We start from the raw sequence: 23,547 nt of genomic DNA on the forward strand, positions 1-23,547 counted from the left end.
TGGTTAAGGACACTCAGCAGTCAAATAGCAGAGCTGGGATTAGATTCAGATCGCCTCATTTACAGCCCCTTGCTGCTTCTCTAGATGACAAATAACAAATAATAATCAGAAAATAGATTCCCTCAAGGCTAAATTGGGTTGTTTGGTCCAAAAAAAGAGAAGGTTATTCAGTTTTTGGAAGGTGGTTCCGTATCTTAGGGTGGATTTATATAAGGAGGATGCTGACCACTAAGTGAAGGAAAAAATGGACTTTAAAGCAGAAGGGGCTTCCACTGCTAAGGAGGAAGAAGTTCCTCACTTTCCAGGGGTGGGAGAAACATTAGCACACATAATAATAATAATAATGATGGTATTTGTTAAGTGCTTACTATGTGCCAAGCACTGTTCTAATTGCTGGGGGAGATATAAGGTAATCAGGTTACCCCACATGGGGCTCACAGTCTTAATCCCCATTTTACAGATGAGGTGACTGAGGCACAGAGAAGTGAAGTGACTTGCCCAAAGTCACACAGCTGATGAGTGACAGAGCTGGGATTAGAACCCACGACCTCTGACTCCCAAGCCTGTGCTCTTTCCACTGAGCCACGCTGCTTCTCATGTTCAAGAAAGGTGGTGGTGCCTCCATTCTTGGAGATTTTGTGAGAAGGGAATAACTACAGCATTTTATCATTCACCTACCTGAAGGCAGAGGGCTGGAGTAATTTAGGACAGTGCTCTGCACTGAGTAAGCACTCAGTAAGTACAATTGTTTGAAGACCTTCTGGAACCCTTGAGAAGCAGCATGGCCTAATGGATAGAGCACAGTCCAGGGAATCAGAGGGATCTGGGTTCTAATCCCAGCTCCGCCATGTGTCTGCTGTGTGACCCTGGGCAAGTCACTTTATTTCTCTGTGCCTCAGTTCCCGCAAGTGTAAAATGGGGATCAAGACTGTGCTGTATGTGGGATAGGGACTATGTCCAACTTGATTATCTTGTATTTCACCGAGCACTCAACAAATACCACTATTATTATTAATAACCCTTTCACTTTCATGATTAAGTAGCCCCGTTTGAACGACACTAAATGAAGCAAATTATTCAAGGGAATGCCTTAAAAAACAAAACTAAGATCAGCAGTAAGCTTATATGTTAAGTGCTTATTGCAGGGCTCTGTTCAGTAAATACCACCGATTGGTTGGGTGGCAAAAGAACAAATCCATCTCAGCTTGGGTGTCCGCCCTGAGTTCCCCGGCCCCCGACCTTGCAATCGGCCTGGATTCTGGAGACTGTAGTGGACACCTGGAGTGTGGTAGGAGAGGGGAAAGTGGGTGGGTGGGTTTGAAATGCTCCAGTCACTCAAGCAGATGAGATGCTGCCAGATTCCCTAGGTCCGGAGGTAGGGCCAGTGGCAAGTGATTATTACAGATACAGCCACGACTAACTGTTAATTAACTGTCCCTGTTATTGTTAGGGTCACTGCGAGGGCCCAAGTAATTGCAGGCCCCAAATGGATTTTTCTACCGGAAAAAAAAAATTCCTTATTGTGGTTGAGGTGTGTTAGAGTATACTACTTAGAAACGTTGGCATAAAATGAAAAGTTAAATCAAGTTTTCAGCTTTTATCTCAAGTCATTAGCAATAATTTGAAGCATTTCACTTGCATCATGTAAGAATTTTTCAATCTCACACAACATTAGTTTCCAGTTTCTGGACACCAGGTTTAAATGGTCATAAATCTGAGACAACTTCATCCCGATCAGACCCATCCTGCCTAAGACTGTTTCCACCGTCAGTATAGGCACCAGTGATTTATGAGGACATGTGACCTCTTTGACCTCTGGAAAATAAAGGGTCCAATAGCCCCAGAGAGTATCAGCTTTTTTAATGACAAAAACCCAAACTCAGTTATTTCCACCCAAGCTTTGCAGAGTACTTTTATGAAGGGGTTTGTCTTTGCTAATTTAAAGCTCTCCTAGGAGTCCATGGTGCAGCTAGATTATAATGGAAATCATTTTTTTCCAGAAAAGAAATAGGCAAAGCCTCTTAAATGGATACAGCCTTCTTCTTGAGGAGAAAGGGTAGGGAGAGGATTCCTTTCTCTATGGTCTTTGCCTTTCCTGTAACCTAAATGATTTTCCAAGAGTTTTGTTTTTTTTTAAATCCTTCCTCAAGGGCCTTTTTTGAAGTGTTTTGCTAGCTCTGAGGAATTCAAAGCAAACAAGACCTCCCTCCATTCCCTTCCACTCTTTATCTGTTTCAGACCTTGTTTCCAAGTGCAATCTTGACTGTTTATTTTCCCCTGAAACCCAAACTATTTTGAGGACAACATATTACAGATGTAGGCAGGCAGCCTTGTGGAGGGTGAACACTGCAGCCAGTGGAAAGAACAAGAGCACGGGCCTGGGAGTAAAGGGACCTGGGTTTAATTCTAGCTCTGTTTGCTGTGGCATGTTGGGCAAGTCATTTAACTTCTGTGTGCCTCAGTTTCCTCATGTGTAAAGTGGAGATTAAATGCCTGTTCTTCATAGACTGTGGGTCAGGGACTGTGTCTGATCTGCTAATATTGTGTTTTTCCCAGTGTTTAGGATAGTGCTTAACACATAGTAAGCCCTTAACGAATGCGACAGTCGTCATCAAAATGACTTATGGCAGTTTTCAGTTAATGGGAGATGTCTAAGAATAATAATAATTATATTTGTGTTTACTGTGTGTAAGCATTGTACCACTGGGGTAGATAGAAGATAATCAGATCAGACAGGGGCTTACAGACTATGAGCGAGGGAGCGCAAAAGAACAGGTATTAAATCCAGCTCTTAGAACAGTACTCGGCACCTAGTAAGCCCTTAACAAAACCATCAATGTTGTTGTTATCCCCATTTTACAGTTGAGGGCATAGACACAGAGAAGTTAAGTGACTTGCCCAAGCTCACACAGCAGGCACGTGGCAGAGCCGGGATGAGAACTCAGGTTGTAAGTCAAGGTTGTAAGTTTCATTCAATGGTATTTATTGTTTACTATGTGCACAACACTGTATTAAGTGCTTGGGAGAGTACAGTATAACAATAAACGAACATATACCCTGCCCAAAACAAGCTCTCAGGTTCTGTGGTGGTGGAAGACATTTCCGTTTTCACATGAATTTTGGTCTTGGGGAGGTGGTTATTTGGAATCGAACATTACAATTTCAAATCTCTAATTAACCTCAAATCCAAGACCTGAAAACTAGGCAACCGTAGACTTCCACAACCTCTCAGCTTTTTTCGCAGCTTCCGTTTCATGCTCTTTTACCTCTTTAACCCCTCTTCCTCCCAGCTCTCTCTAATCCTCCATTCTGTCTTCATCTTAGTATGAAGTCTTTTGGGATGCCAAGGAAGGGACCTAACCTGGTGGTGGCCCAAGACGGTGCCCGGCTCATGGGGTTTCTGGAATTGGCCTGCGATGCTGATCGTTGAAGGGGAAGCCAGGCCCCTGGGACCGTATGCCGTGGCAGGGACAGGTGGAGTCGGATGACCCTGATGCTAAGAAGGAAGGGAGTCGGACCCACGTCCGGCACTACCTCTGCGGCCGGGCCACAGGCAAATACCCGCAGGCTGGTGTTCAATCCGGTCCTGCAGGTTACAAGCGCAGTCTTCTAGTCAATATGTTAACGTAAAAGTCCCAAAGTCAACAACTGTACACAGCCGAATTATATACTGCCCAGGTGTTGGAAAGTGAATACAGTATCAGTGACAGGAACGTGCCTCTCTCACCTAACATGGGACAAAAATGCCGCACGGAAAAACTGGTCGGTACAGTCTGAGAAGAAAACTACAATCCAGTTACGTCGCTCCACGGGAGGTTAAGCCAAGTGAGAAAAGAATACCCTAATTTCTACTATCTCTGGCGGCTGGAAGTAGACAAGAAGGTTAGAAATCACACTTGGGCTGTGGCAACCGTTGTCTTGGGGTGCAGAAGGGAAAGGGCTTCTGCCCTAACCGTTGTCGAAGTAAAGTGGAGGGTTAGCATGGGGGGTGGGGCTTGAGGTAAATGGAAAGGTCACCGAAGGCAGTTGAACCACAGAGAGAGACTGGCAAGGAAAACAACAGATGCTCCTTGATAAACAGTGCCCTAGGCAAATAGTTTGTTTGGCCAAGCTGGTCCTGGTCTGGATACTATTTCCATGTGTGACTATAGCATTGGAAGTCAGATGTAGGAGCTAAATAGCACAAACCTTTTTGGTTGCCTTGAGGGAAGGGGGCAGAATGGCAATTTCTTATTTTTCCACAGCTTGTAACTTTTACAAAAAAAAGTCCCACTGCGCCCTAGTCTAGGGGATGACTATCTTTAGGAATTTCAGGGGAGTGGGTGGAAATTGTATCTCTTTCGACCCACTGCACGAGGGTGCTCTGGTGCCGGTATATGAGATGATGACCTCAGGGGCAGAGAGGGGCGGGTTGGGGGTGTGTTTGTGTTTTTTCCCTCCCTCCCTCCCTCACGATTCTTCTAGGGATTATCATTTAGCTTCCAGCAAGATGAGTCCTGTGCGGGAGTCCTGTGCGGTGCATTGTGAGCAGTACGGTGTAGTGTTGACATTTGCCCGTTAGATCCTAACAGGTGCTTGGGGAGGGAGGAGAGGGTCCTTCTCTTCCTCCCCAGGCATAGGAGGCATGTGCCACCTGGACCTGCAGGCGGGTGGCATTGACCCCACTGCTGCTTCAGTTAATAGTACTTAATAATAATAATAATAATGTTGGTATTTGTTAAGCGCTTACTATGTGCAGAGCACTGTTCTAAGCGCTGGGGGAGATACAGGTTGTCCCACGTGAGGCTCACAGTCTTTACCCCCATTTTACAGATGAGGTAAATGAGGCAAACAGCTGACAAGTGGCAGAGTCAGGATTCAAACCTATGACCTCTGAGTCCCAAGCCCCTGCTCTTTCCACTGAGCCAAGCTGCTTCTGAACTTAAACATCAACTGAGTGCCAAACCCTAATAATAATAATAATGTTGGTATTTGTTAAGCGCTTACTATGTGCCGAGCACTGTTCTAAGCGCTGGGGTAGACATAGGGGAATCAGGTTGTCCCACGTGGGGCTCACAGTCTTAATCCCCATTTTACAGATGAGGGAACTGAGGCACAGAGAAGTTAAGTGACTTGCCCACAGTCACACAGCTGACAAGTGGCAGAGCTGGGATTCGAACTCATGAGCTCTGACTCCAAAGCCCGTGCTCTTTCCACTGAGCCACGTTGCTTCTATATACCTATATAGTATATATATAGTATATATATACTATATAATTTACATAGTTTATATAGTATATAAACCCTATATTCTAAGCGCTTTGGAGACAACAGTCAATGCAAGCGGCACAGTCCTTGAAGGCCCCAGATGTTTACAATCTAATCTTTGGCAGAAGGATTCTGCCCTTTTAACCAGGCTCCAGCTGGGCAAATGTTTTGGACCAGAAGAGCACCATGTTAGGCAAATTATGGAGTTTTTTGCGGGGGGTGGGAGGTGAAGTCAAGCAACACTTCACAAATGACAAACGAGAAAGCTAAAACCGTCATGGCAACATTGAAGCTTGCCAAGCGTTGGGCAGCCACCTGGCATGCAGTGTTGTTAATAATAATAATGGTATTTGTTTAGCGCTTACTATGGGCCGAGCACTGTTCTAAGCACTGGGGTAGATACAGGGTAATCAGGTTGTCCCGCTTGGGGCTCACAGTCTTAATCCCCATTTTACACATGAGGGAACTGAGGCACCGAGAAGTCAAGTGACTTTCCCAAAGTCACACAGCTGACAGGTGGTGGAGCCGGGATTAGAACCCACCACCTCTGACTCCTAAGCCCTTGCTCTTTCCACTGAGCCATGCTGCTTCTAACAACCTGAACGAACGGGGACCGAGGCTGATTTGGAGAATTAAAAATTCCAAGTCACCAAACACAATGCTATGGTCAAAAAAAGTCAGTTTGGTTGAATTAAAAAAAAAAATAAGTTACATAGGTTGAATTTTCAAAAAAAAATCAAATAAGTTACATAGTTACCAAACATGCTTCATGTACCGAAGTAACCTTTAATTAAAGTTTTTCGCAGGGAAGACCTCTTTTTGGTGGCAGCCATGTCCCTTAGTCTCTTTAGACATAAAAGTTGTGCCGCATTGCATTCATCTTGCCGCTCTACCCATTTCATAGCAGTTTCTAAACATTCCAGGGCTTAGGAATGAGAAGGGATGACATCACTTTTCTCTTCATCATTTTTTATTTCGTTTCGGTTTTCTTTTTCCACTGCTGCCAGGATCTCCTCTTCACTGAGAATTTCATACCCAGGATCCCCAGAGTCACAGTTCAACCATTCCTTGACGTCGTCCAAGCCACAGTCGGAGCAGCCAGGAATCTCTTGTAGGGTTGTCATAATTTCGCTATTTTCATCCCTGCCATTGGCCTCTGGGTGTCTTGAGAATGCGATTCCTGGTGTTTTAAATATGTTATTCCAAGAGTTTTTCAGGGTGGAGCTTTTGACCGAATCCCAAGAATCGGCCAACATGTAACAGCAGTCTTTTAAATCTAGGCTTTTGAAAAACCTGACGGTGTTTTCTTCGTCGGCACTTTCGGCCATCAGGAGTCTCCTTAGCAACTGCTTCCTGTACAAACGCTTTAACGTTTCTATTACTCCTTGGTTCATTGGCTGAATCGCCGAAGCCACGGTCAGGGGTAGGAACAGGACTTTAAAGTTGCCATTCTCCCGTTCCAAAAGAGCGGTTGAGGGGTGAGTAGGGGCGTTATCCAAAATCAACAACACTTTGCCTTCTTTACCATTTTTTTTCTGAAACGCTTTCACTTCGGGGATGAATGAGTTGTCGTACCAGTCAAGAAAGACGTTGGTATTCATCCAAGCTTTTGTTTGGTTGCGATAAACCACAGGCAACTTTTTGACGTTCCTAAAGGGTCTCGGAGTTTTGGATTTTTCGATCAAAAGCAGAGGTAACCTGTGACTGCCACTCGAATTAGCACAGACCATGATGGTAACCCTGTCTTTGTTGTCCTTGATTCTGGACGCAACGGTTTCACGACATGAAGCCAGTGTTTTGCTTGGCGGGGACTTCCAGCTCAGGCCAGTTTCATCGGCATTGTAAATGAAATCTTTATCATACTCTTCATGCTGGACAAAGTCTTCGATTTTAGTTACAAGACTGTGAGCGGCAGGAACCCCAGCCGCCCGCTTTTCTCGGTGGATTTCCAGCTCCCGTATCTTATGGCGGGCCTTGAATCTTTTCAGCCAACCGGTGCTGGCTTTGAATTCTGAGCTGCCGTTCAATTTTTGGTTAAACAATAAAGCCTTTTCACAAATGAGTGGCCCGGAGATATGCTGCCCAGCTGCTCTTTTCTGAAGAAACACAGATAGACGGCATTTTCTACTTTGCCGTTTTTGGCTTTCTTCATGGATTTCCGATCACATCTCCCCTCTTCGCTATCCGATACAAATTTTAGGATGGATTCGCTGTTCTTTTTAATGTCCGAGATGGTGGATTTTCCTACCCCAAATTCGGTGGCTAAGCTTGCTCCAGACTCACCCTTTGTCAGTCTCTTAATGATAGAGGCTTTATCATTTAAGGAAAGCACGATTCGTTTCCTTTTTGAGAACATCACTGATGGGACAAGAGAAAACAAAAGGAAGTTCAGGCTTTGGGTTAGCAGTAAAGGAGGACAGTAATCATAAATAAGGAGAGGGAAAACATGGCCGAATGTAAAACTTTCACTTTAGTTGGACCCAGATCAGGGGCAGACTCACTGTTGAGTGGAGGCTGGGGATGATGCTAGAATGTCAGGCCGTTGGTAGGATTTGGTTGTCTACAAGCAGTCAGTCTTCCGCTCACCTCTCTCCCTTAATAATAATAATAATGTTGGTATTTGTTAAGCGCTTACTATGAGCAGAGCACTGTTCTAAGTGCTGGGGTAGATACAGGGTAATCAGGTTGTCCCACGTGAGGCTCACAGTTAATCCCCATTTTATAGATGAGGTCACTGAGGCACAGAGAAGTTAAGTGACTTGCCCGCAGTCACACAGCTGACAAGTGGCAGAGCCGGAATTAGAACCCATGACTTCTGATTCCCAAGCCCAGGCTTTTTCCACTGAGCCACGCTGCTTCCCTTCCTCTCAACTACTTCATTCCTCCCCACTTTGTGGTGATTTTGCCGCTATTTTTCCAAGATCCGTTGTGAAGCTCTCTGGAGCTAAGCTGTCTGTGCCAAACAAGTGATTGTTTGGCTCCCATGGTGGCCAAGGCGGGGAGGGAAGGGGCCCCGGAGCACCTGGGAAGAGGTAAGGGGAGGTCCTGCAGGCCAGAGGAGGATACTGTAGCCCTCTCCTGATCCTAAAAGAAAGATCTGGTAGCCAGCAGGTCAGGGATTATTAGGCACAGAGAGCCTCTCCTCAGGGGCCCTACCGTGTCTGTCAAAGTACCAAGCCATTCCTCGAATTCCTTGCTAGATCCAGGCTGGATTTTGTTTCTGAGTTTGAAGTGATGGAACTGCACTTTAGTTTCACTTTATTGTCTTCGGTCCTAGATAGAAATACAAAGCAGTGGAAACCTAAAGTTAGGGCTTTGCTACAGGAAATCTAGGAAACTCCTCTTGCATACTTGTGCTTCATTTTCTTATTTTTCCTTCCTGAAAATAGTTGACTTCCCTTAGGTTGCACATGCAGTATGACCCGTTTATCCAATTTTAAATCACAAGGAAAATTTCGTGTCCTGTGTCTTCCCATCCAATTAGAAAGCTGTTGCTCAATGAAGTTAAATTGCTAAATCCTAAAATGCAAAACATGTAAGAGAAGGGAACTCTACGGAACAAAGTTATTTTTGGAAGTTTCAATATACTCACAAGGTATAACTGTACTGCCAGTAACTTCCCTGGCATTGGAAGAGAAGATCAATCTTACTGGAGTACGAAGATTACCTCCTAAAAGACAGAGAGACCTAGAATTATATTAATGTACCTCAAGGTCACTGTACTAGACTGGAGGGGAGCAGAAATAATTGTCTATCAATATTAAACTATCATGAATAAAATAATGGGAAATATGGAGTTGAAACATTTCAGTCCCTAGATTAATAAAGTATACAACCTATCAATTTGGCATTTCACAGTCCCAGCTTAGGTAGTTGACTCCTCGTCCTAACCATCTTCTCCACCTGCAGAGTTTGAAAGTAGCATGGCCTAGTGGAAAGACCACAGGCTTGGGAGCCAGAGGACCTGGGTTCCAACCCCATCTCTGCCACCTCTCTGCTCTGGGACCTTAGGCAAGTCACTTAACTTCTGTGCCTCATTTCCCGCATCTGAAAAATGAGGATTAAAACTGAGTCCCATGTGGGACACGGACTGTGTCCGGCCTGATTATCTTGTGTCCACCCCAGCACATAGTACAGTGCGTGGCCCATGGAAAGCACTTAACAAATAGCATTAAAAAAAACACCACCCAAAACAAACAAAAAAGCAAAAGCAACCCACGGCAGACACTGAAGATCCTTACACAGATTGGATATTCACAACCTGGCCTGACTTTCCCAAATCTTTAACTATTCCTAGCCTGGTCTGACACTTGCATTTTCCAAGAAGCACAGTGCTTGGTATACTGGTGCTCAAAACTAAGGTTGACTGACAAGTACAGGGGTTTGGTCTCAGAAGATGCTAAATAAACATATTTGATGATGCTGCTCTGATGTTGGAGCAGCAATGTCAGAGGCCACAACTGGGCTGGGAATAAGGTGGAGAGGATTGGGAAGGAAGATGAGGAATTCAGTTTTCGACATATTGAGCTTAATGTGCACGAGGGATACTTATGCGGAAGCCCCCAGGGGACGGGGTCTGTGTTCAAGTCCCTCCTCTGTTCTCTTTCCTAACGCTCAGTACAGTGCTCTGCACACAGTAAGCACATAATGAATATTATTACTACTGGAAGCGAGTTAGGGAGATGCAAATTGAGGGTTGATCCATGCAATACACACACGAGAAGCAGGGTGGCTCAGTGGAAAGAGCCTGGGCTTGGGAATCTGAGGTCATGGGTTCTAATCTGGACTCTGCTACTTGCCAGCTGTGTGACTTTAGGCAAGTCACTTCACTTCTCTGTGGCTCAGTTCCTTCATCTGTCAAATAATAATAATAATGATGGTATTTGTTAAGCACTTACTAGGTGCCAAGCACTGTTCTAAGCACTGGGGGATACAAGGTGATCAGGTTGTCCCACGTGGGGCTCACAGTCTTAATTCCCATTTTACAGATGAGGTAACTGAAGCCCAGAGAAGTGATGTGACTTGCCCAAAGTCACACAGCTGACAAGTGGCGGATCTGGGATGAGAACCCATATGACCTCTGACTCCCAAGCCTGGGCTTTTGCCACTGAGCCACAGTCAAATGGGGATGAAGACTGTGAGCCCCACTCGGGACAACCTGATGTCCTTGTATTCCCCCCCACCCCGGTGCTTAGAACAGTGCTTTGCACATAGTAAGCGCTTAACAAATACCATTATTATTATTATTATTATTATTGGAGAAGTAGTGTGGCTTAGTGGAAAGAGCCCAGACTTGGGAGTCAGAGGTCATGGGTTCTAATACCGGCTCCGCCACTTATCAGCTGTGCAACTTTGGGCAAGTCATTTCACTTCTCTGAGCCTCAGTTTCCTCATCTGTAATACGAGGATGAAGACTGTGAGCCCCACGTGGGACAACCTGATTACTTTGTATCAACCCCAGCGCTTAGAACAGTGCTTTGCACATAGTAAGCGCTTAACAAATGCCATCATTATTATTATTACATGTACATACACATAAATTTGTGCATAGAAAGACACAATATTTCAGGGAAAAGGTGGGGTGACAGCGTTGCTCCGCAGCCCACGAACTGTCAATAAGTGATTGAGTGATTGATTGGCGACGGGTAGGGAAGGAGCGGTCTAGGACAAGTAATAATAATAATGACATTGGTATGTGTTAAGTGCTTATTATGTGCAGAACACTGTTCTAAGCGCTGGGGTAGATACAGGGTCATCAGATTGTCCCACATGAGGCTCACGGTTAATCCCCATTTTCCAGATGAGGGAACTGAGGCCCAGAGAATAGTGTTGGTATTTAAGTGCTTACTATGTGCAGAGCACTGTTATAAGCGCTGGGGTAGATAATTTCCCCTATGAGACTGTAAGCCCATCATTGGGCAAGGATTGTTTCTATCTGTTACCATATTGTACATTCCAAGTGCTTAGTACAGTGCTCTGCACATGGTAAACGCTCAATAAATACTATTGAATGAATGTATGCAGGGTCATCAGGTTGTCCCATGTGAGGCTCACAGTCTGCATCCCCATTTTCCAGAGGAGGTCACTGAGGCCCAGAGAATAATAATAATAATAATGTTGATATTTGTTAAGCGCTCAGTATGTGCACAGCACTGTTGGAGGCGTTGGGGGAGATACAGGGTCATCAGGTTGTCCCACGGGAGGCTCAGTCTTAATCCCCATTTGTTAAGCATTTATTATGTGCAGAGCCCTGTTCTAAGCGCTGGGGGAGATACAGGGTCATCAGGTTGTCCCATGTGAGGTCACAGTCTTCCTATTTGACAGATGAGATCACTGAGGCCCAGAGAATAATAATAATGATGTTGGTATTTGTTAAGCGCTTACTATGTGCAGAGCACTGTGCTAAGCGCTGGGGGAGGTACAGGGTCATCAGGTTGTCCCATGGGAGGCTCGAAGTCTTCATCCCCATTTTCCAGAGGAGGAAACTGAGGCCCTGAGAAGTGAAGTGACTTAATAACAATAATGTTGGTATTTGTTAAGCGCTTACTATGTGCCGAGCACTGTTCTAAGCGCTGGGGTAGACACAGGGTCATCAGGTGGTCCCACGGGAAGCTCACAGTCTTCATCCCCATTTTCCAGAGGAGGTCACTGAGGCCCAGAGAATAATAGTAATAATGTTGGTATTTGTTAAGCGCTCACTGTGCCGAGTACTGTTCTAAGCGCTGGGGTAGACACAGGGTCATCAAGTGGTCCCACGTGAGGCTCACACTCTTCATCCCCATTTTCCAGAGGAGGTCACTGAGGCCCAGAGAATAATAATAATGTTGTTGGTATTTAAGTGCTCACTATATGCAGGGCACTGTTCTAAGCGCTGGGGGAGATCCAGGGTCATCAGGTGATCCCACGGGAGGCTCACAGTCTGCATCCCCATTTTCCAGAGGAGGTCACTGAGACCCAGAGAATAATAATAATGTTGGCATTTATTGAGCACTTCCTATGTGCAGAGAGCACTGTTCTAAGCGCTGGGGGAGATACAGGGTCATCAGGTGGTCCCACGTGAGGCTCACAGTCTTCATCCCCATTTTCCAGAGGAGGCCACTGAGGCCCAGAGAATAATAGTAATAATGTTGGTATTTGTTAAGCGCTCACTGTGCCGAGTACTGTTCTAAGCGCTGGGGTAGACACAGGGTCATCAAGTGGTCCCACGTGAGGCTCACACTCTTCATCCCCATTTTCCAGAGGAGGTCACTGAGGCCCAGAGAATAATAATAATGTTGTTGGTATTTAAGTGCTCACTATATGCAGGGCACTGTTCTAAGCGCTGGGGGAGATCCAGGGTCATCAGGTGATCCCACGGGAGGCTCACAGTCTGCATCCCCATTTTCCAGAGGAGGTCACTGAGACCCAGAGAATAATAATAATGTTGGCATTTATTGAGCACTTCCTATGTGCAGAGAGCACTGTTCTAAGCGCTGGGGGAGATACAGGGTCATCAGGTGGTCCCACGTGAGGCTCACAGTCTTCATCCCCATTTTCCAGAGGAGGCCACTGAGGCCCAGAGAATAATAGTAATAATGTTGGTATTTGTTAAGCGCTCACTGTGCCGAGTACTGTTCTAAGCGCTGGGGTAGACACAGGGTCATCAAGTGGTCCCACGTGAGGCTCACACTCTTCATCCCCATTTTCCAGAGGAGGTCACTGAGGCCCAGAGAATAATAATAATGTTGTTGGTATTTAAGTGCTCACTATATGCAGGGCACTGTTCTAAGCGCTGGGGGAGATCCAGGGTCATCAGGTGATCCCACGGGAGGCTCACAGTCTGCATCCCCATTTTCCAGAGGAGGTCACTGAGGCCCAGAGAATAATAATAATGATGTGGGTATTTGTTAAGTGCTCACTCTGTGCAGAGCACTGTTCTAAGCGCCGGGGGAGATCCAGGGTCATCGGTTGTCCCACGTGAAGCTCGCAGTCTTCATCCCCATTTGACACTGAGGCCCAGAGAAGCGACTGGCCCACAGGGGCGGAGGCGGGGATTCGAACCCAGGACCTGGGACTCCCCAGCCCGGGCTCTTCCCCCCCGAGCCGCGCCGCCCGACGGCGTGGACCCGCAAAAGCCGAGCCCCTCACCGCTCCGACGAAGAAAGGCTCGTTTCGGGAGGAGGGCTGCGCGGAGGAGGCGGCGCCCGGAGGAGACCGAGCGGGGGGGGGCGGGGTCGCCTCCCCCACCGGAAGCGTTGTGTCGTCACTTCCGCTCCCTCCCCCGGCGGGGCGAGGCCCCAGCACGCATGCGCCGGCGGAGGGCGGAGCGGCCGTTGCGGCCGGCCCTGGAGACGGTTGCTAAGCGGCCGTTCTCGGGTCGTCCTCCCCCCCGCCGCGGCCTGTTGTGCGCCTCCCTCGGGGGCCATGAAGGGCCCGGCCCGCGGCCTGCAGGTCAGTCCTCACGGCCCGCTCCTCCTCTTCCTTCCTCCTCCTCCTCCCATTCCCTCGCCTCCATTCCCTTCTCCTCTTTCCCTTCAACCTCCCCCCTAGGCCGCCCTTCCTCCCCGTCTCCTTCTTCCCCCTTCCAAGGCCCCAGCGACCCCCCTCCTTCTCAGCCCTTCACCCTTCCCTCTCATCATCATCATTGACCGTGCTGTGGCTGCTCGTATTTGGTCAGTGGTATCTGATCATCAGAATAATAATAATTATTCTTATTTGGTAAGCGCTTATAATAATCGTTCTTATTTGGTAAGCGCTGGTAATAATAACTCTTATTTGGTAAGCACTTTGTAGGTGCCAAGCGCTGTTGCTGAGGATGGTGTTTGGCCAGTCCTTATTCTGGGCCAAGCACCCTTCTAAGCGCTGGGGGACGTAATAATCATCATGAGGATGGTATTTGGTAAGTGCTATTTTGGTCATGATAATAGTAATATTGTTATTATTTGGTAAGCGCTTAGTAGGTGCCAGGCGCTGTTGCTGAGGATGATGTTTGGCCAGTCCTTACTCTGTGCCAAGCACCCTTCTAAGCACTGGGGTAGTTAATAATCATGATGATGATGGTGGTGTTATTTGGTAAGTGCTATTTGGTAACAATAATAATTGTTCTTATTTGGTAAGCGCTTATAATAATCATTCTTATTTGGTAAGCGTTTAGTAAGTGCCAAGCACTGTTGCTGAGGATGGTGTTTGGCCAGTCCTTACTCTGTTCCAAGCACCCTTCTAAGCGCTGGGGTACATAATAATCATGATGATGATGGTATTTGGTAAGTGCTATTTTGGTCATGATAATAGTAATATTGTTATTATTTGGTAAGCGCTTAGTAGATGCCAGGCACTGTTGCTGAGGATGATGTTTGGCCAGTCCTTACTCTGTGCCAAGCACCCTTCTAAGCACTGGGGTAGTTAATAATCATGATGATGATGGTGGTGTTATTTGGTAAGTGCTATTTGGTAACAATAATAATTATTCTTATTTGGTAAGCACTTATAATAATCATTCTTATTTGGTAAGCGTTTAGTAAGTGCCAAGCACTGTTGCTGAGGATGGTGTTTGGCCAGTCCTTACTCTGTTCCAAGCACCCTTCTAAGCACTGGGGTACGTAATAATCATGATGATGATGGTATTTGGTAAGTGCTATTTTGGTCATGATAATAGTAATATTGTTATTATTTGGTAAGCGCTTAGTAGATGCCAGGCACTGTTGCTGAGGATGATGTTTGGCCAGTCCTTACTCTGTGCCAAGCACCCTTCTAAGCACTGGGGTACGTAATAATCATGATGATGATGGTATTTGGTAAGTGCTATTTTGGTCATGATAATAGTAATATTATTATTATTTGGTAAGCGCTTAGTAGATGCCAGGCGCTGTTGCTGAGGATGGTGTTTGGTCAGTCCTTATTCTGTGCCAAGCAATAATAATAATAAGTTGGTATTTGTTAAGCACTTACTATGTGCAAAGCACTGTTCTAGGCGCTGGGGTAGACACAGGGGAATCAGGTTGTCCCACGTGGGGCTCCCAGTCTTAATCCCCATTTTACAGATGAGGTAACTGAGGCACAGAGAAGTTAAGTGACTTGCCCACAGTCACACAGCTGACAAGTGGCAGAGAGGGGATTTGAACTCATGACCTCTGACTCCAAAGCCCGTGCTCTTTCCACTGAACCACGCTGCTTCTCGAAGTGCTTCTTAGAAGCACCCTTCTAAGCGCTGGGGTACGTAATAATCATGATGATGATGGTATTTGGTAAGTGCTATTTTGGTCATGATAATAGTAATATTGTTATTATTTGGTAAGCGCTTAGTAGGTGCCAGGCGCTGTTGATGAGGATGGTGTTTGATCAGTCCTTACTCTGTGCCAAGCACCCTTCTAAGCACTGGGGTAGTTAATAATCATGATGATGATGGTGGTGCTATTTGGTAAGTGCTATTTGGTAACAATAATAATTATTCTTATTTGGTAAGCACTTATAATAATCATTCTTATTTGGTAAGCGTTTAGTAAGTGCCAAGCACTGTTGCTGAGGATGGTGTTTGGCCAGTCCTTACACTGTTCCAAGCACACTTCTAAGCGCTGGGGTACGTAATAATCATGATGATGATGGTATTTGGTAAGTGCTATTTAGGTCATGATAATAGTAATATTGTTATTATTTGGTAAGCGCTTAGTAGGTGCCAGGCGCTGTTGATGAGGATGGTGTTTGATCAGTCCTTACTCTGTGCCAATCACCCTTCTAAGCGCTGGGGTAGGTAATAATCATGATGATGATGGTGGTATTTGGTAAGTACTATTTGGTAAGTGCTATTTTGGTAGTAATGATAATAATTATTATTTGGAAAGTGCTTTAGTAGCTGCCAAGCACTGTTGATGATGGTGTGTAAGCGCTTACTATGTGCCAGGCACCGTTCTAAGCGCCGGGGGAGATACAAGGTAAGGTTGTCCCACATGGGGCTTATAGTCTTAATTCCCATTTACAGATGAAGGAACTGAGGAACAGAGAAGTTAAGTGACTTGCCCAAGGTCATACAGCAGACAAGTGGCGGAGCCGGGAGAGGACTCACATCCTCTGACTGCCAAGCCCGTGCTTTACTGAAGATGCTCGTCTTCCAGGAGCCCCATGTAAACAGGAACAGCTGTAGGGAGGAGGTGGTCTCCAAGACAGGGCCCATAATAATAATTGTATTTTTTGTGCCGCGCACTGTACTAAGCCCTGGGGTGGATACAAGCAAATCGGGTTGGACACAGTCCGTGTCCCGTTTGTGGCTTAAAGTTTTACAGATGAGGTGACTTAGTCACAGAGAAGTGAAGTAACTTGCCCAAGGCCACACAACAGGCAAGTGGCAGAGCCGGGATTAGAACCCAAGACCATCCAGGCCTGGGCTGTATCCACTATGCCTTGCTGCTCCTAAAAGACCACTCAACTGCCGGGGCCCAGCTGGGATTTCACCATGATCTTTGTGGCAGTCCCGCAGTGGGCAAAGCTGATTTGCTCTCTGGGTCTCCACAGATTTATCAATCCTAATCAATCAATTGTATTTACTGAGCACTCACTGTGTACAAAGGACTGTACTAAGTGCTTGGGAGAGTACTGTGTAACAGAGTTGGTAGACATGTTCCCTGCTCACAACAAGCTTACAGTCTAGAGGGGGAAACAGACATAAATGTAAATAAAAAAGTTATGGGTATGTAAATAAGAGGGCAGGGTGAGTTAAGGGGGCAAAACCTACTATCATCTATTTTCCAATTTTTGAGCCTAGGAACTGACAGGGCCCAGAAAATCGTTAACCGTAAGGGCAGGAGTCTCAGGGCCGGATTCATTCATTCAGTCGTATTTATTGAGCTCTTACTGTGTGCAAAGCACTGTACTAAGTGCTTAGGGGAGTACAATATTGCAGTACTGGATTGGGCTGTGTCATGGGAGAATAAGGAATGATTCCATTAACCTCTCCTTAGCCCATGTTTGTAGCTGGACCTTACATTTATTTTTGTTATTCTGTGACCACAGGCCCCGCTCCCCCCACTTCCCCACCATTAGAAAAAGATCTTTAAGAAGTGGATTTTTCAGAGTGGGCGAACCCTGGTTTTCTTTTGTGAAATGGGGTTAGTTTCACATTTGGCTATACACTACAAACTAGTGGCTTCAAATGTGCACACCTTAACTTATGTTTTCAAAACCTTCACTGCGTGAAAATATTTTGCTAATGTTTTATTCTTCTAAGAAGACCAAAGTCTTCGTATAGTGCCACAACAAGAATTTGCATCCCACTAGCCTTCCTCTGCACTTATGCCAATAATTGTCTTTTACTTGAAAGGAAGATTCAGGGGGTTAAACATAACTCATTTTTCTGGAAATGAACTCAAACTTGGGTAACATATTAACATTTTTCTCAGCATGTTATTTTACCACTCTATGTATTTTTTGTTTTGTGGTTTAAATTGCCATGCAGTATCAAAACAAGGTTGTTTTCAGAGAATCTGCATTGCTCTGCTGATGATAAAGTCCCATTTGCCTCATAGCCCTTGGGTTTCAGAACCTCCTTTTGAAAAATTCAACCTCAGGTGAAAATTGCATCAGGTCCCCTGAGCAGAGAAAGAGGCTGAGGAAGACAGAGGAAACACACAGGCCTGGGAGCTAGAGGACCTGGGTTCTAATCCTGGCTCTACCACTTGTCTGCTGTGTGACTTTGGGCAAGTCACTTAACCTCTCCATGCTTTAGTTACCTCATTTATAAAATGGGGATTCAAATTCTACTCCTTCTTGCTTAGACTGTGAGCCCCATTGTGGGATAGGGACTGTGTCCAACCTGAATAACATGTATGTACTGCAGTGCTCGCACACAGCACCTAACAAGTACCATTAAACAAAACAAAAATCACTGCAAAGCCCACTGGTGAGTACGTAGGCCAGTAAGTCCCTACCTACAAGGAGCTTCCAGTCTAGCAGATGTAAGGATTAAATGTAGAAAATCAGAACCAGAAAAGGGGCTCTAACACCATGGGGATTGGGAATTATCACCCCCAGGGAGCTTGTGTCTATGAAGTGACTTCTGTCTTGGCCTCCCACTGAGATATTTATGGGTGGAGACATTCATTCAGTCGCATTTATTGAGTGCTTACTGGGTACAGAGCACTTTACTAATGGTAAAGGAACCATTAGGTTGCTTCAGAAACCAAAGTTGGGAATCTCAAAGGTAGAAATCATTTTCTGAGATTAGCTTTCTTCATTAGAAAGTGTGTTTTCTATCCGTGTATTTTTTTCTTACTATGTGCCAGAGAACAGATCTAATATCCAGAGCTGTTCTGTATGGTTTTGGGGCAGAGTTGGGAAGCACCGGAAGATTACATCAGTCAGTCATAATTTAGAGCACAATAGAGTTGGTAGTTATGACCCTTGCCCTCAGATAGTTTTTGATCTAACTGGGGAAATGGACACTAAAGTAATTTTCAGAGAGGAGGAAGAAGAAAAAGCCAATATATATGAGCAGATGTTTTAAGAGGCTGGGTCAGAATCATAATTTGGTGGCAGATTTAGCCTATACTACCTAGTGCTTTCCTTCTCCCAAAAGGGTCCTCCGGCTGCTATCAGAATCACGTTTGGTTGGAGTTGATTAAAGGCTGGGGTTTTAGTCTCCCATATTAGATTGCAAGTTTCTCAGTGGCTTCCTCCTCTGTTGTACTTTCCTAAGAGTTTAGGATAGTCCTGTGCTCACAGTAGGCTGTCAATCCATATTCCTGCTTGATTGACTGAAGACTCAGGCTGGGGTGATTGAGATGGTGGTCCCTCATTTGGTGGATATACAGTTAAGGAGGCTTTTTAGATCCCTCCATCCTTTATCTTTTCCTAGTAAGTGTTCACTCCTTTGCTGTTAACATCCTTTGAGGATTAACTGGGGACCACCAAGTTCCTATATAATCCCGAGTTGCATTTCTTGTTGATTTATTGTGATCAACTATTTGGAGAAACAGTAGACAGCTGTTGAACTTCTAAGCAGTCTAATAAGAAGACTTTTTCTCCTTAATGTAGCATTTTTGTAGAGTTTTAAAGAGGTCTCAAAGTCTCTTTACTGGCCTCCAAGTCCCATCGACATTCTTGCCCCTAGCCCTGAAAGTCTGATTGCCAATATAAAAGGCAATTTTTGTGTGCCAGAATCCCGCTTAGGTTTCAGGAGACCAGTCCCCCGAACATTCTGACCTACTGGGCAGGGAGTCCGATGAAGTAGTTATGTCAGCTAACTGCTGCCAAGTTTCCTATTATTGGTGGGAATAAATAGCAAGCAGTAAAGAGGGCTTGGTCACCTGAAGATAGTGCCGGCGAAGGGACTTTTCAAGCCATTAAATGGGTGGAGAAGATTATTTGCCCAGGGGATTGTGATTTGAACTTGATTAATTCAGTATTTGCTGCCTTTCTTGCCTGTTGCTCTAGCAAATACTGGGGAATAGAATTTTATATTGAAACAGTTTCCAGTTTTTCTCATGTGCAGTTGACTGAGCACACAGTCCTAACTTTCTCAATTCCAGGATTGCTTCAGGGCAGGAGATCAAGTCAGCATTCCAAAAACAAAAGCTCAACACTCAGTGAGAGAAGCTGAAGGTTGGTAGGAACTCCTTTGGGTCTGGACTGACCTGGATATTTCAGATTTCACACAGAACCCCAAGACCCTCATAAGGGAGTCCCCCAACCAGAATCCATTCCATGCTGGTGTAGAGCCATCAACACCATCCCTTCTCGTGATAGTCCCAAGGAGCCGAATCGAATTGTACTTTCCAAGGGCTTAGTACAGTGCTCTGCACACAGTAAGTGCTCAATAAATACGATTGAATGAATGAATGAGTCTATAGTACCTTTGAGAATTCTGGGCGTTCCCTGTATCAAAAATGATAACGCCTCTCTGCTTCCACATTTGTTGGTCCTGGGTTTGTGTGCGTTTTTTTCAAGTTGTCAGGCACCTAAGGGCAGTATGTAATTTGGGATACTCTTCCTTCTGAATTATTAAAAACCTCATTTGAGGAATTTAATCCTGTCTTTCCCCCCACCCTCCAATATATTTGAATTGAACATTTCATTTGGCATTTAGGCCTTCACAAACACTGGGGTTGTTTTGTCCTTGGCCCTCCAAGACCTGTGACCCTCTGAGACTGTGGGTCCCAGAAAGATGTGGAGAACCTTGGCTGTGCTCTCTCCCCTTACATCGATCAGCTGTAAATTTGATGATACGCGTTTCTCATCATTTCCTTTTCAATCAGTTATTCTTGAGGAGATCTACATGGACAGCTCCCCAAAACATTCCCATCTGTGCTGTTGGGAGACTTTCCCTTCGTATTTTGAAAACCAGGAGAATAGCACGGAGGAGCCAGGCAGGGTGTTTAAAAATACTTCTGAGTTTGGTTGCTTGCGAGAAGACATCGGGCTGCATCTGGGAATTGACAGGTTTCTAAGGGTGGAAAAAAGGGTGGGTGGAAAGCTGTGCTGCCATGGCTGGTTGTAATAGGCTGTTAAGGTGGAGTGGGGATCTTATTTTGGGAGCAAAGCCCTTTAGGTGTTGTCCCACACAATCTGGAGGAGAAGCATGAAAGTGGGAACCGAATCCCTTGGAAATAGTAATGCTGACATTGTCCTCTTCACAAAATGTTGTTATAGTGTATTTATTGTCATATTGTACTCTCCCAAGCAGTTAGAACAGTGCTTTGCACACAGATAGCATTTGACAAATATGAGTGAATGAATGAATGAAATCTGCCCACTCCTTATGAGAAGCAGCGTGGCCGAGTGGAAAGAGCACGGGCCTGGGTGTCTGCTGTGTGACCTTGGGCAAGTCTATTTCATTTTTTGGGGTCTCGTTTACCTCATCTATACAGTGGGGATTAAGACTGAGAGCCTCATGTGGGATGTAGGCTGTATCCAACCTGATTAGTTTGTTTCTATCCCAGCGCTTAGTACAGTGCCTGACACCTATAGAGAAGGCTTAACAAATACCATACCAAAAAAACCCCCACCATGTAGCTTGATGCCACAGAACAATCCGAGTACGGCTATTTAACAAGTGTCCATGACTTCATTAGTGCCATTATTTATTCTTATTAAGATGTATTTGCCTCCAGCCGTTAAATGCTGTGTGATTTTGGTAAACGAATGCAGCTATTGGGGAACAAAATGCTGTTTTGGTTTTTTTCCTACAGGTTTCCCTTAATGTTAAAGCAAGCATTTGTTTTCCTGCCTGAAGCCCACTCCTGCAGTTTGCCATGGCCTCTATGGCTGAGCCAGTGGTGTTTAAGGAGTTTTATCCTCTGTATTATCTCCTGAATGCCATCCCGACTAAGATCCAGAAGGGATTCCGCTCTATCCTGGTTTACCTCACAGCCCTAGATACCAATGAGGACTACATTGCTGTGGGCAGTAGCATTGGGATGCTGTACTTGTACTGCCGGCAGTTAAACCAGATGAAAAAATACAACTTTGAGGTAAGTGTTTCTTTGGCTTTCAGTTGCACAGCATCGGTATGTGTGCCTGATCCATAGATGATATTCCACACTCTCATTTTCCTGACTTGCTTGCTTTGGGAAGCAGCATAGCATAGTCGATAGAGCATGGGCCTGGGAGTCAGAAGGAAATAGGTTCTAATCCCAGCTCCACCAGCTGTCTACTGGGTGACCCTGGGCAAGTCACTTCTCTGTGCCGCAGTTACCTCATCTGCAGAAAATGGGCATTAAGAGTGGGAGCCCAGTGTCGGACAGACTCTGTCCAACTTGATTAACTTGTATCTACCCCAGCGCTTAGAACCACAGTAAAAGCTTAACAAGTACTATAATTATTATTATTAGCATGGGCTAAGTGTAATTTTGGTTTACTCGGAAATATTCCGTACCACCCATTTCTTCCCACGTTTTTATTGGCCTGGTAATAATTTAAAAGGAATAGTCAGTGCTCCTTAAATATGGAGGATTGCGTCCTGTGGGCAGGAGACCTGTCTACCAACTCTGTTGTGCTATACTCTCCTAAGCACTTGGTAAACGCTGCATAAATACCATTGATTGATTAAAGAAAATATACATTATAGTGTGTGCGCTTTGACGCTAGGCACATGTATACATGCAACCATTTCTCCTGCCACTGCAGCACGTTCTGTTCAGGTGGGCCATATCCTCTTCAAAGAGCATCTTCTAATTCCCCTACAGTTCCTATTCAAAACATATGGTGGAACCACACATTATGGGCAGACTCACTGTAGTTAAGATCTTCAGGGACACTTTTCCCTTCCTATTCATAAGCGGAGATTCTCAAAAGTACCCATACTTGGCAAGATCAAAGAGTTATGGGATAAAGAGGGTAGGGACTTCACAGCTGCCATCACCCCAGGGGAAATTCAAGAAGGTTTACAAAAATCATTTAAAAAAAAGTGTTAGCCCACAGAAAGCTGTGTGATTAACATTTATAGCAGGCCCTTAAAAAGGTCTAATAGAAGGATCACCTCCAGATCAGAGTGAACAGTCATCCCTACCCAGAAGGAAGAAAAGAGAAAGCACAGTGAAGGCACATGTATTGGCTGCAAATGATTTTTATTATAAAAAAACTGTTAGTTACGCCATCCAAGTTACAAGAAAAATCAAAGAAACTTCTGTTAGACTGCAGTAACTGTTTGAGTTTCTTTGCTCCCTTAAGTCCAGTTCAGCATCCTGTAAATGTGTTGAAAGCTCAGTTACAATAAATTCTCTGTTACATTAAGCCCTGAGTAATGCAACTGAATTACTAATCTGGGAAGGTATGAAGCACAGTGCAGTCAGTGAGCAGGGCCAATGAGCGAATGCTCAAATAGCTTGAAAAGGCACAAAGAGTATAATGCACGGCCATTGAACACCACAGTTACTCAGAAGTTTATATTATGGTACAAAAATTATTGACTGAATATATAAAATATATATGAATATGTATCAGTTGTTGAGGGGTGTTTTCATATTTTTCCTACTGTAAACTCATTAAGGGCAGGGATTGTGACTGCTAAAATTCTGTTGTATTGTACTCTCCCAAGCATTTAGTGCAGTGCTCTGCACATAGAAAGTGCTCAATAAGTACCACTGATTCAAAAGAATGTCAGACTTGCCCCCCTTTATAGGATCATTGCTTTTTACCAACTAATACTTGTTTTGATAGTGTTCATTTAAAGTTGGCAATAGCCACATTTAAGGGATGGGGAAGTTGGTATCACTAGAGTCAAATCAAGAAAGGCCTTCTCTGTCTCGTATTCCACGACCCTGCTCTTGGCTCTTAGTGTTCAGATTACCTTTCCCCCATTCCTCTCATATGGAAATGATTGTTTCTCCCCACCCG

The 23,547-nt window shown here is 45.0% G+C and overlaps 2 protein-coding genes across 10 annotated transcripts in view; one reads left to right on the forward strand and one right to left on the reverse strand.

Annotated features, from left to right (window-relative positions):
• Positions 1-6,010: 6,010 nt before the first annotated feature.
• Positions 6,011-13,478, reverse strand: LOC100083029 (jerky protein homolog-like). Of its 4 annotated transcripts, none has more exons than XM_029058910.2 (5): positions 13,375-13,478; positions 8,840-8,917; positions 8,421-8,520; positions 7,749-7,841; positions 6,011-7,605 (listed from the first exon to the last, which is right to left on the reverse strand). In XM_029058910.2, the coding sequence occupies exon 5, from the start codon at positions 6,975-6,977 to the stop codon at positions 6,174-6,176; it is 804 nt and encodes a 267-aa protein (XP_028914743.1). In that variant the 5' UTR covers positions 6,978-7,605; positions 7,749-7,841; positions 8,421-8,520; positions 8,840-8,917; positions 13,375-13,478; the 3' UTR covers positions 6,011-6,173. The 4 variants fall into 4 exon arrangements, with proteins under 4 accessions (XP_028914743.1, XP_028914742.1, XP_028914756.1 ...); XM_029058909.2 differs by having other exon boundaries at positions 8,404-8,520; XM_029058923.2 differs by lacking the exon at positions 7,749-7,841.
• A 96-nt stretch (positions 13,479-13,574) lies between these two features.
• Positions 13,575-23,547, forward strand: part of TECPR2 (tectonin beta-propeller repeat containing 2) — an 80,940-nt gene continuing 70,967 nt past the window's right edge. For 4 of the 6 annotated variants that reach the window (XR_003756981.2, XM_029058552.2, XM_029058571.2 and 1 more), the window contains exons 1-2: positions 13,575-13,677; positions 21,402-21,683. Coding sequence is in view for 5 of the 6 variants with exons in the window: in XM_029058552.2 (XP_028914385.1) it covers positions 21,465-21,683 (219 nt within the window). In the remaining variant the exon portion in view is untranslated. Of the gene's footprint in view, positions 13,678-13,810; positions 13,945-14,017; positions 14,126-21,401; positions 21,684-23,547 lie in introns of those variants that run through there. The other 2 variants (XM_029058560.2, XM_029058566.2) reach the window with 2 other exon arrangements.

The sequence above is a fragment of the Ornithorhynchus anatinus genome, chromosome 1 (assembly GCF_004115215.2).
Source record: "Ornithorhynchus anatinus isolate Pmale09 chromosome 1, mOrnAna1.pri.v4, whole genome shotgun sequence".
In the NCBI taxonomy this organism is placed as follows: Eukaryota; Metazoa; Chordata; class Mammalia; order Monotremata; family Ornithorhynchidae; genus Ornithorhynchus; species Ornithorhynchus anatinus.

Bases quoted from the DNA above. Each gene is read 5' to 3' on its own strand.
- LOC100083029 (XM_029058923.2), bottom strand. From the start codon at position 6,977: ATGGTCTGTGCTAATTCGAGTGGCAGTCACAGGTTACCTCTGCTTTTG.